Genomic DNA, 13686 nt, shown 5'->3' with positions numbered 1-13686 from the left:
TATAACATAAATGTTGGGTGTGTCACGTGATCTGTGTACAACAATAAAAACAAAAATTGACAATAGTGATATAATAGTGAAAGCAAACAAAAGGCTAAGGCCCCTATCCTAGGGCCAGATCATGGATAGTGAATCCAATAATACAATCCATCAGCTGTGTAAGGTGGCTACAGTGATGATGGTTAATAATTGTTCTTTACATTAAAGTCAAATACATCAAAGTGCTTCATTCCCTCTGCATATGTGCTCTCAATGCCCTTACCTCAAGGGGCTTAGAAATAAGCCTTATTGAAGATGTGGAGTGATGGTCTGGAGGTGCCTTTTCTTCAGGTTGTGAGGTGATGTCCGCTGGTTGCAGGTGAATGGATATCCCAATTACTCCTGGATGGGGGTGATTCTGTGTGCTGAACTCCAAGCCAGAAAAAATACTTTTAAAATCTGGTTTATTGAAGTTAAAAAAATGGGTTAAAATAACATCCACACTGTGGGTACAGTGTGGAACAGTGACAGGCAAAGATGGCGGCGGAACGCCGTCACCTGGTGCAAAACTTCCGGTTCACAGCTACAACGTCTGGGGTCGAAACAGCGTCGAACGTTGTGTGTATCTCTTAGCTAGATCCTACGCGTTACGTCACGTGACCTCGTGACTTCATCAGGGATGCATTATGCCCACCGGGGTTCTGATTGTGATTACCTGTGTTGCATGCGGTTTTCTTGCCTGTTTGTTGTAAGTAGTTTTAACCTTATTAAATGCTGAATTTTATAACTACTACACTATGAGACACTTCTTTGCCTTTGCTTTATACTGAGTTTCATATGTGGATTATCTTGGTCGATTGGATGTTTTTCACTTGAGACCTGGATTGCATAATTCATCCATTCCAGTGGGTTCCAAAAATGCGGCCAGACCTCCATCATTCAGGTTTTACCTGCTGGTAAGCAGCTTGTCAGCGGGGGTGTGCACTTGAGTAAAGAGTGTTGTTAACCTACACTGGATTTTGGTGACATATGAATTAGTTTATGGACTTTTGCACTGAGCACTTTTCCGTTTGCAAGATTTCCTTTTGGACTGTTTCCTATAAGTGTGCACATATTAATTATTGATTTATTTGTTTAAAGACTTCATGTATTTCACTTATAGGTTTTGTTATTTCATTTGATGAATTTTTGTAATCTTTATATACTTATGCATTTGAACTTTATTTGGATAGTGCAACACAATTTTGGTTATATTGGTCACTTATGTATCGTTATGAGATGCTAGGCCACCATGTCATCCGGAGGGTCCTAACCCAACTCTCAAGGGTAAGAGGGTGGTACAATTTTTTTGTCTCCAGAGATTGTATTTTAAGGAGCACATCCAGATAACAAGTATAATCAGTCTTTAAACTACTTAAACTATCCAAGAAACACACTCGCTGCACATATATATATATATATATATTTATTTATATATTTATTTATATATTTATTTCAGGTACTTAAATAGCGCCATCAATTTACGCAGCACTTTCTATATACGTTGTACATTCACATCAGTCTCTACCGTCAAGGAGCTTACAATCTAAAGGTCCCTAATTCACATTCATACATACACATACTAGGGCCAATTTAGCAATTTAGACAGGAGCCAATTACCCTACCAGCATGTCTTTGGAGTGTGGGAGGAAAACCACGCAGGCACAGGGAGAACATGTATGAAAGTCAGAAAGTCTACTCTGTTTTCCAAATAATCTGAGTTTTATGAAAGCCTTCATAGTCCGTTTTAACCATTTTCTTACAGTGTTTCTTGATAGGACTGCAGCCACCTTATTAAGGTTAAGACTTTATTAAATAATTAAATGTTGTTGAATAATTTTACAAAAAACCTTAAACAGTATTTTATAAAAAGTAAAGACCAAGATGAAAGTCCAAAGATCTGGATTTCCAAATAGATGTGGATTTGGCTGGACCCGTGCCCGGGAGCTGTGTGTTGTGGAGCAGATTAGAAGGGAGACAAGTGGCTTGTACAAAGCTAATTATCTGCGGGTTTCAGGAACATAGCTGTACAGAGGTGCATGGAGCTCAGAACTTTGTCCTTCCTCATGTTGGGTTTTCGGTTCAACAAACCTGGCAAATCTCAATTGTTCAGAGGGTAATGAAGCCTATTTTGGAGATGATATTTAGGAAGCAGGGAGGACAAAGAGAGCCCATAGGGGCCCGTGCTTGGGCATTTGTGGTTCAGACAAACACAAATTAGACTGGATTAAAGTTAATCTGTCTGTTGAATACTGACAAAAGAAGCACAAGAGAGCCTGATCTAATGTGCTGGAGAATGGTCCTGAAATTATCTCTTTCTCTGTCCAGGCTGCAGACCAGTAGAGAATACAGGAAATTTGTAGATGTAATCCCTCAAGTGTCGGATGCAATCATGCTTTCTGTGCAGTGAAAAGATAAAGTCGTAAAAAAAAGGAGACATTCAAAAAAAGGCTACTCTCTTTGGGTTGCAGCGGATCCATTAGCAGCAAGTTTAAACTGAGCAGATTCTCATACGTGAACTGCACTCTAACACATAGTGGAAATGTCAGATGTGCTGCATTTTTGGAAGCCCTATCCTATTCAAGTAAACTGAAATGCAATGTTTAAAATCACATATGTACTGCAAGCATACCCCTCCTGCTCCTAAATACAATTTGGCTTCATGTACACGGACGTTTTAAAACCTCTCCTGAACGATTTTACTTGACGTATAGTAACCAACGTTTAAAAACATCTGTTGCTCCGCGTTTACATGCCTTGTTTGCGTTTTTTGCATTGCAAATAGTCAAAAATGTATCTCCATTAAAAATGCCTGAAAGCAAAATGCGGCTAAACGTGGGTTGCTGCGTTTACAAGCTGTTACACGCGTTTGGCGTTTCAAATGCCTCTGAACATCTGTCCTGAACGCATCTTTTTGCTTTCCAAAAAATGCTTCTAAACTGCCTAAAAAAGGCTATAAACGACCCTGTGTACATGTACTGATAAGATAACATAGAGGAGAGCGTGCAAAATCTGGTGCAGCTCGGCAAGGAAATCAGCTTCCAGGTTTTTTTTGTCAAAGCGTAATTGAATAAGCTGAAGTTAGACATCCCAACCTGCAAAAAACTAATTTCAGGTAGGTTGTGCTCCGTGCCTACCCCCCCCCCCCCACACACACACACACCAATTTAACACAACTAGAGGGTGATCAAATCCTCTAGTGGAATCAGTATACAGAGGTTTACTTCTTCTGAGAGATATTAAAGGAACACTCTAACCACCATGACCACTTCAGTGATTTTGAAGTGGTCATGGTGGTAGGTGAAATGCAGCCTAATCAGTGCCCATGAAATGCAGCCTTACCAGTGCTCATGAAATGCAGCCCTACCAGTGCCAATGAAATGCAGCCTGATCAACGCCAATAAGATGCAGCCTTACCAGTGCCAATAAAATGCAGCCCTACAAGTGCCAACAAAATGCAGTCTGATCACACAGAGCTCTGTCACAGACCTTTGATTCGAATATCCCGGCAGCCACTCTCACAAAGTCCCGCCTCCTATGATACACGTCACACTGATTCAATGTCCCGTCATTGGATCAGTGTTCCGTCTATCTAGGAGGTGGGACTTTGTTATAGTCGTCCTCCTCACACAGACTGGTCTTCCCTGGCGAGAACGGCATTACATCCGGCTGCAGGACGGGTTCCCCCGGCTGCAGACACACTACTGATGCTGACAGACAATTGCACAGTCTGACTCACTCTGTCTGTCACAGCCATGGCATGATCTGGGAATCGGGGATGGATGAGGATCTGCCGCCGGGTGGCCAAATGGAGTATGGCTGTGGCGGCCACTTGGGCTGCTCTGTCTTCTGTCTGTGGCTGAGTGACAGGCTCAGCCGGGATATCACCCGGCACTCGTGGGTGTCAGGGAGCCGCAGTCAAATGCGGGAGACTTGGGATGTCTGCAGTTAGAAGCTGATTGGCTACCATGCACAGCTGCACCAGATTTTGCACTCAGTATGAGTAAATCAACCCCAATGTTTTTTTTAAGGTTTAGATACTCGTTACTGTAATTTCAAAGGTAATTCTCAATATTTAAAAATCTGCAGCACTCTTTAACCCATTGGCGCCGTCCAAACATATATTTTCATGGATTGCTGTCAATACAGCTGTGCCAAGAGCGCTTGCACTGTGTGGTCCTGGCACAGTTACCAGCGCCTAACCGAAATCTCCAGATCGCTGCTTGCAATCAGGAGTTTTCTGATCGCGTGACCGCCGTGACTGCCAATCACGGCGGGCACAGGATCTTAAGCCCCGCCTCTCAACATCATAAACCTCTTAAAGGGGCAGGAGGTGACGGTGTGAAGAGGTTAAAATAATACCTAGTGATCCTGCTATGAAGGTCCTTGTTTGTGTACTTCGTGTTATGGGGCGACATGGGAATTTTTTCTGAATTGTCACCCCACCACATGGGCTTCTGATGGAGACTTCAAGTGGTCGTTTTAACATTACACAGGTATGATACACTGTTGTCTCCATCAGAAAACCCAGAGCCATGAATTGGCCATTCAGGCATCTCTGGAATGCATGTAGAAAAGAAGTGGCTAAACATAGGCTCCAGGAGATCAACAGCACTGTTAATGGCTGCAAAGCACAACCTTAAAAAAGGTCAATTCTACTGTTTGAAACATTTTGGCAGAGCCACAAATCGTTTCCATTGGATTATAAGGGCTAAGCCAATAGTGTTGCATTTTAGCCACTCCAGGGGATTTTTGTGTCTGAGGAAGAGGAGGACAAATTGTTGATTGTTTAATCTGGATAAGCCATTTAATTTGTTGTTAAATTCAGTCTTTTGCCAAGTGCAAAATGTTTATTTTTCCCATATTTTATCCAACATGAAGATTTTTAAAGCACCATAAAATACCAACTTAATGTCGCATCTTAGACGCACATTAGTGCAGTGCCACTTAAGGAAAAGCTTGTTAAGTACTCAATATTGCTTCTAATTTCATGACTATTTGAGAGTAGATGAGGCAAATAGTATGTGCTAATATTCCGGTCATCCCAGGAAATTTATATTTGTTATGCTTTTCTTCTGTGTGTTTGCAAAAGTGATCATCCTAATGTTTGCCAGGATATTTTTTTTTAATTTTTTTATTTAGACATTGGTAATAATGTCTTTACATCGTTTATTTTTCCGTTTCAGATCATATTAATTACATATGTGAGCTGGGCATCCTGTCTGCAAGCCCAGCATAATTGATGTTCTTGGTCAGTAAACTCAATCAACATCTCAGGCAAATATCTGTGCAAGTGTCACACGAGGAGTTCATTCCAGATCAGGATACATAAACGCTGCTAGTGGCTTATCCTACCATACCCACAGTCACTGAACACATTTCATTGTCTACCAAAATGATAGGGGAACCCTGTGGTGGCTACACCTCTGCATATAAAATATGAACATTTTTAAATAACCTTCACAGTACAAGAGCTTTTGGAGCATATAATAAAATAAATGTACCGCACATACATGTAAGTAATACTATAAAGCTTTATATTTTATCCTGAGTGGAATGGTGTGCAATTATCTCTATGAAAGTCTATGTACAGCTTCAACAATAGAGTTCCACTGAAAGCTGTGTGAGTTTTACAGAGTAGCACCTTTCCAGATCAGGTTTTACATAATGTTTAGGTGGCGTATCCTGCAGCAGGTGTTATCATACTATTCAGCTGGTGTTTCCCTGTATTGTAGATAAAAAAATACAGCGCTCGCAACACACAATATAAGTGAAATCAACAAAAAAGTCCAAATAAAAATCCAAATAAATGCAACTGAAGTGTTAGTCCACAATGAAGTAGGTGCAAAAAATGCTTCACAAACCTGCAGGAGTACAGTGACACCCCCTTTTGCATCCCCACTCACCAGAACAGGACGACCCCCAGCTTTGCAGTCAGGCCTGTAAATGGTATCCCACACACGTGGATTGATGTCAAACCTTCAGATGGTGGATCGGTGTAAACATCAGATGATAGATTCCAATAGGAGGCTCTCAACAGGATATACAGGCACCCAGAAATGAAAAGAGGATGGACTAATAGTGAAGTACTGTTATAAAAGTTGATTCAATGCGCATAGGGATCGGTACTTACAAAAAGACGGTTAAAAACAGGCATGGATATAGAGCTGTAGATACAGGAAACAGCCGTTCATAGCATGCGATCCACAGACCGGAAGTGACGTCAAACCAGGAAATTATGTCAGTGCATTTCGCCCTCCCTCAGGGCGTCATCAAGGACCTCAATAAAGGTGAAGTGGCCCTTTAAAAGGCAAGTCCACTCAGAAGTTATACTTACTTGTGTAATCTTGTGGGCTGAGTAAGGTCCTGGCTTTTTATGTGCCTTGAATACTACAAAAATGGTATTCCCCTGCCATAATACTCAACTGTTTCCATTTGCTTGGGATTTTTGGGTGTTCTTGTCCACCCTTGGGTGTTCTAGGAGAGTGGAATCCCCTCATAATGGTCACAGCATGTGTGCTGAGATCTCACCAAAAAATCCCCTGAGAGATGCAAGAAATTTTCAGATGGTCTCTCTCTCCAGCAGCTAGTAAAAACCCATTTTTGGGTGGACTGATCCTTTAAAAGTACAAAATAATATTTTTTTAATAAAAATAGACAGTTGTTTTCCTGAAAACATGGAAATAAAACTCATGCAAGCTGGTCAATGCAACATTCCTATTAACGGCAAATTCAGTCTACTGGAACACCAAGATTGTCGAAATGTGTGTTTTTTTTTTTTTAAACTTTCTCCTGCAGGCTTCCGCTAGGGAATTTCCAGGCTGAATCTTTTGGAGATGTAATTATCTCATCAGTTCTCTCTCCTCTACGTTTTACTGATTGTCTATCGAAGTAGATGTGCGCCTTCTATTTCCTGACATGTTTCCAAGGGCAGCGTGAAGAGAACTGTTCACATTGTGTGCAAAAATAACATGGAAGCTAAAGTAATTGATTTGTGGCTGCTGTGTGTACGGGCATTGGGGATAAATATGTACATTCTGCAGCTCAAGTTAGACAACCAGTCATTGATTATCTGGAAAGGTAGAGATAAACTGCTAATTGGATCATTAAATATGAAATATTTATTAGCACATAAATGAGAATGAGTTGGTTCAGTCAATCATTAACACAAGGTTTAGCTGCATTTAGTTTTAGAGCAAATACAAAATGTATATTGGAAATTATGTGGGATATATAGTTTTAGTGTATTTGAGAAACGCCAAAAGTAAACTTTTTAAAATTCCAAGTATGAAGTTGCAGTTGTGGCAGACTCCCCACTCCCCCACCGATACAGGGAATGAGCCTCACTAATCAACAGATGCACTAGTTTTATGGACACTATACATACTAGATCCCAGACTTGCTGGAGCAGAAAGTTGATATTTGCATACTGAATGGTCTCAGTTTGAATGTCCCAGGGAGCTCTGGAAGATAGAACGGTACACGCAGATGCTGATTTTAACTGGTTATTGGCTTTAGGTAGAGATATAAATCCACACATTTAAATCTCAATCATCAACATGTTAATGTAATTTCAATAGTCATTAGCAATCTTTTTGAAGCCATCATTAAAATATGTGATGATCCTACCCTGACAATCCTTGTTCAGGTGCTTTCTGTTATGGGTTAACAATGCTCTATCCTTGTTTCCCAGTCACATATGGTAAATGGACCTTAAAATAATATGTTCGAGGGGGAAACAAATTTTAGCTCATGGTTTAGGTTCTTGTTTGGAGAATGCCCTAGACCAAGGGTCTCCAAATTTGCTAAACAAAGGGCCAGTTTACTGTCCTTCAGACTTTAGTGGGGCCAGACTAGGGCCATTGGAAGTATAATATGTTTAGCTATCCAGTGGGAGTAAACAATACCATATCTTTGGTGTCAGTGGGAGGACTAGTGACCCATCGTTGGTGTCAATGGAAAGATTTGTGCCCCATCATTGGTGTCAATTGAAGAAATTTTGCTCTTTTGATTGTGTCAGTTGGAGGAATAGTGCCTCATTGTTGGTGTCAGCAACAAGAATGATGCTTCTTTGTCAGTGGATGGAATAGTGCCCCAAGGGCGGGATAAAGGCAAGATAAAGGCTGCATCCAGCTACAATTTGGAGACCCCTGCTTTAGACCAGTGGTAGCTGTGCATATAAGTTAGCAGATTTGACTATCACATTTATAGGTCTGTAATAAAAAAAAGCTAAAGTGTAAACCAAAGAACTACTACTGGTTTTATTGTCACTTCTTAGTAAGGATTTGGTATATCAGTAAGTATTAGAGAACAAGTCATGTAAGAGCTTTTAATGGATAATTAGTATGTTTTATCTCTTTTTTGTTGTAAAACCATGTACCTGCCAAGCTGCATCTGTTAAAATCTATTTTTCTTCCAAAAAAGCCACATTTACAGTAATTGGTGTAAATGTTTCGGAACGCATCAGCGTGTTTTAGCAAAACCCTGTGGATTATACATATGTGGTGTTGATATATTACTGATAAGGCCTTTACACAAAGCGCTGGTAATTCAGCGCAAGGTAATAATATAAAAGCTTTTCTGTAACAGCGCAAATTGCTTTAAGAGATGAAAAATGCGTCTGTGAAGCCTTTTCATTTGCCGCAGTGTGTTAGTAATATGTATGGGAATGTCGTTTCATTGTACCGATAAGACGTTAAGAGTGGCATGCAATATCTCCTTAACTGCCGGCTCCATGGAGCCCATCTGGTGCCGACGGTGGCTAGGGGACCATATAAGCATTTTTTACGATGTCAATGAGATTTCAGAAGTCTTGGACTCAGCTGTCAAGCTGTTGGATAAAAAGTTGCCCAATAATTGAAATTCTGCTGGGGGACGGATTAAGTCGGCAACTTGCAGCCTGCATCTCAGCCTGAATTTTTCCTCTATGGGTCTCTTGGTGATTTGTTCTTATGAAATGTGATTAGGATGAAATGACTTGATTTGTTAAACAGGCCAAGATGACAATGAACATCTGTTTTGATGGACTGAATTGCTTGGGGTTTTTGCACTAAGTGACTTTTCTTGTTACTTTGTTGCAGAGCGGCGCAGAAGCTCAACCTGTCCTCGAAGCGCAAGAAGTACCATCCGCCGCTTCCGCACTCCAGGGAATACTCCAGTTTCCTGACCAACTTCAGTGGCATTCTTCAGCTTTGTCCACCGCCAGCTCCTCCATGTTTGATGAGAGCAGTGTCGAAAATCAAAGACAACCCCGGCATGGGAAAGGTAAAATAAACAGAAGCATTTTTTTTTTGTAATATAGTATAAATAATACGCTTCTCACCAGAGTAATTGCTTCTCTATGTGCTAACTTTTTTTCTATCATTGATAGATTTTTCCAATTCTAGCCTTCTGCCAACACAATCTAAATCTTTAGATCATTGTGATTTCCAGGAACAGTGTTGGGAGCCAACTTTTTTTTTTTTTTTTTTTTTGGTTAGAGTACAGAATGGTAAAAAAAAGATGATTTTTTTTTTTTTCTGGTGTGCCATGGGGGAGATTTCCTGTAAAGTAGACACAACAGGAAAGGAGAGGACAGCTGTCCAAAGTGAGGAAAGCTGAGGAAAAACACCATAACAAGGGTCCCCACTGGAAGATTCGTTTAGCTTTAAATCCTGTTTTGGTGAAAACCTATATTTTGCATTTTCCTTCACTTTTAGTGCTTTCAGTGCTGGCAAGGATGGTCAACAGGACAACAAGGATCTCCATAATGGAGACATACAAACCTGACGTGTTCAGACCCTTCACCGCGCTTTAAGCACTTTAAGCTATGGATTATGGACTTGGTGATAATGCTTATCGCAGAAATTCTGGATCTTCTTTGCAGCAGGAGAGCAGCTGGCACTTTTGGCGAAAATAAATAGTGGTGGGCACTTTAACAGTCCTGATTTATAGAAATAGGCTTTGTAACGGGTGGATTGCTTTACAAATTGGAATGGTGATGCCACATCTGCTTAATTGGTTGCAGTCTCAGATTCAGATTATAAGAGACATAAACAGTCTTAGTTACCTGCTTTTAAACAAGGTGCCTGGCTGGTGAAACATGCTGAAACTTGTGGTTTCCATTTATCTATGCTGCTTGAAGGCTAAACTATGTTTCGTGTGCGATATATCTACATATGCTTACAGGGACCTATCTACCTTATCTTCCGTCAAACCATCTGGAAGCAGCGATAATGCCTACAAATGGTTTGATATTCTGTGAAGCCAAGTACAATATTATACAAGGTTGCTTATGTTTGTTCCTAAGAGATCACCTGTCTTTACAGTCCCTGCAGAATCCACCCACCGTTGATAAACATAATGGAGGAAATTATCCACTCTGTGTATTAATGTGTTGGAAACATCAAACAGTTCCATCCACTTAGATAAACTCACCCTTTAAAAGCAATGAGCCAACGCGGAGCGCCTCTTTTAACTGAATTTTTTTCCCCCGCTTGCCGCGGTCTCTCTGGAAGTTATTAAATTTAATGTTGGAATAGTACAAATGATGTCTGAAAGCCATTTTATGATGACACTGGCAAGCAGTTGGATTATACTCAATCTCTGACATTAATGTGCTACTTAAGGTAATTTATCATCCACCGGCATTAAAAAGACATCTTTTCACCGAGAATGCCGAACGGCATCTTAATTTGCCATTTCCTGACTGCCTTGGAACAGGCGGAGGGATCTCCACGTCAAATTTATATATAAAGTTTTTTTTTTTTCCGTCGACCTAATAGGATCGCTAGTCAATTTTACATATGTAACACTTAAAGAAAGAAGCATTAAGTGCTTGTCATTTGCCTGGGATTCTTTAAAAGGAGCATCTTGAAGTGAGCATTCAGTAAGGAAGGCGCAATCAAGTTATTTTAAAGGCAGCTGTAACTGCAGTTTTCATCTTGAAATATGAACTTGAATTATGACTTGAAATATGAACAAAGCATATCCCTCTATAGTGTGTACTTGTCTAAATTAAAAGTACAGTGTAATTTCTGTCTACTGGCCCGTTCCTCTGCTATCAGCACGAGTCGCTTCTGACAAGTTTTCCTGACACCAAGAAAAAAAAGGTGACAGGGAAGAGAGCTCCAACTGATTGAGAGCCTCAGCTCTGTTCCTATGTTCTGTGTGAAGGGGGGTGTGTCCCTTCCCTCCAATCAGCTCTCACTGAGCTTTGTGTAACCTCAGCTCCCCCGCACCCCTGATTTCTGAAAGCTCAGACAAGCCATATAAATTCTGGACTATGAACGGATGTAGAGAAGAGAAGACTGCAGATAAATAAGTACAAATTATGTAGGGGGGGGTTGTATCATCTGAGGCCAGTCACTTCACTGGGTATATTTAAAGGTTTACAACCACTTTAAGGTAAACATCTGCTTATTTCCCCTATATGAAATCCCTCTCCCTACCTTGTCTCATACATCAGTGGGTTACTTGTCTTGTTGTCTATTTGTTGTTTTTGGACTAAGATAGTCTTTTCATGTTCTAGAAAACAAGAGATGCTTGTATTTTAATGCATTTTTTGTGATGATGTTACCCTCTTATGGCTTGCTCAGAACACACGTTATAACGTGCCTAATGAACACACGTTATAACGTGCCTAATGACCAGTATTCTAATGTGAGTTACAGCAATGCAATGTAGATATTTATTGCATTGCAAGATTCAATATTCCCCAATGCACACCTGCAGTGTGCTTCAGAACATCCTGCATTGCATTGCCCTTAAAAAAAAGAAAAAATGTGGTGCAGCATAGGACCTATTTTTTATTTTTTTTTTTGCATTCCGGTGTGAACAAAGCTTAAGATATATTAAGATATTCTAAAACAGTGGCCATCAACCCTGTCCTCAGGGCCCACTAACAGGCCAGGTTTTATGTATTATCTTGGGGAGATGCAGACTAGAATACTGCAATCACTGAGCAGCAAATGATGTCACCTGTGATGTATTTCAGTTATCTTGCAAACCTGGCCTGTTAGTGGGCCCTGAGGACAGGGTTGATGACCACTGTTCTAGAAGGCTTCAAGTGTCTCAGGTAGTTAGAGACAGCCATGGCACAAGTATATTTTTAAACTTGTTAAAAAAGTAGGTTGTTCCTTTACTCCTTTGTGGAGAACAACAATGCTGAACTGCCACATGGGTGGCACTGTATTGAAGTAGGACTTAACATTTAGTAGTGTCTTGAAGGAATTGGCTGATAGTTATAGTTGGGAAGAGTTTTATTCGTATAAAGACGAATAAAATATGGTTGTCATGTAGATGGCATTGCTGTTGTACAGATCAGAACAATGTATAGATTGTATAGATTGTTATGATTGTTATTCCAAGTAATGTGTGTTAGTAATCTTCTTTTGCCTTTCCTCCCATCGATCAATATGCTAATTACATGTTCTAATAAAACTTTATTTTATTTTAGACCCAGTTATTTTATCATTGGGTTTCTGTGCTTCTCTTTGTAATATAGGCAGATCATGACTGACGGGAGGAGTTGGCAGGGTATTGTACATCTCTTTGAGCAAACATCACAGCTACCTGCCTCAGTACTCTTCTCAAGAGTCCTCAGCCCTGATACAAGAAGTGAGTTGGCTCTTGGGATGAGGTATGCAAATTTCAAAATGCCCTCATGGGCAGGTGCAAGTCTGGAGGATTAGGCATTTCTAGGCATACAGTATTTGCATGCAGACCACTCTAGGAACCCCAGCATGTGATTTTTGAGCCTCTATGATTGAAAGAACTGAAATCCAATGAACGAAAGGGACAGTCAGCCTAGGGAGGAAAGGGCTAGATCAGGGGTCTTTCTAAAGAAAGGGCCAGTTTGCTGTCCTTCAGACTTTAGGGGGCCAGAGAGAGGCCGGAGAGTAAACAATTCCCGATTTTTGGTATTGGGGGAGAAATAGTTGGTGTCAGTGGGAGGAAATGTGCCCCAGTGTTGGTGTCAGTAGGAGGTAAAGTGCCCCATTGTTGGTGTCAGTAGGAGGTATAGTGCTCCATTGTTGGTGCCAGTGGCAGGAATTATGCCTCAATGTTATTGTCAGTGGCAGGAATTATGCCTCAAGGGCCAGATAAAGGCAAGAAAGGCAAGAAAAAGGCTGCAGTTTGGAGACCACTGAGCTAGATGTTGCTGGATATCCTCCAGTCAGGAAATGAGCCACAGTGACCCCTGGTGTTGCTTTGTGTGCTCCTCAGGTTTTTCAATATGGGGTATGTGTGGACTCCTCCACCTCCACTGCAGGGAGTGCTGACAAGGGACAGAGCCCATCCTGGCTCTTAGCTAGAGCTCAAGGGAGAAGAAAGAGGTAATTCCCTAATGCCGCACATCCATGTAGTCCTACGATGGTGATGAGGGTGACGACCTCAGCCTGGACTCCAACCAGGCCACGCCCCCAATGCGTTTTAGGGTCTTTGCCGAAGCTTAATCATGGGGAATAAGCTCCGGGGGTGGAGAAAAATGAGCTGGGGGTGTGGCATGGTTGGAATCCAGACTGAGGTTGTCCCTCTCATCACCTTTGTAGGACTACATGGATGTGTGGCTTTAGGGATTAACTCTTTCTTCTCCCAGGAAGTGAGCCACACTCTTCCTGACCTTTGCTGCAGCATCTAATTCATGCTATGGAAAGCTCACAGTGTGCAGTGAGATTGGAGTAAGCA

The 13686-nt window shown here is 41.1% G+C and overlaps 1 protein-coding gene across 3 annotated transcripts in view; it reads left to right on the top strand.

Moving 5' to 3' along the window:
* KIF26A (kinesin family member 26A) overlaps window positions 1-13686 on the top strand; it is a 224270-nt gene that overhangs the window by 146183 nt on the left and 64401 nt on the right. For all 3 annotated transcript variants that reach the window (XM_073609728.1, XM_073609726.1, XM_073609727.1), the window contains exon 5: window positions 9099-9282. In XM_073609728.1, coding sequence (XP_073465829.1) covers window positions 9099-9282 — 184 coding nt within the window. The remainder of the gene's footprint in view (window positions 1-9098; window positions 9283-13686) is intronic.

The sequence above is a fragment of the Aquarana catesbeiana genome, linkage group LG13 (genome assembly GCF_042186555.1).
Source record: "Aquarana catesbeiana isolate 2022-GZ linkage group LG13, ASM4218655v1, whole genome shotgun sequence".
NCBI classification, from domain to species: Eukaryota; Metazoa; Chordata; class Amphibia; order Anura; family Ranidae; genus Aquarana; species Aquarana catesbeiana.
The sequence above is the reverse complement of the archived record's forward strand: the minus strand, read 5'-3'. Positions and strand labels throughout refer to the sequence as shown.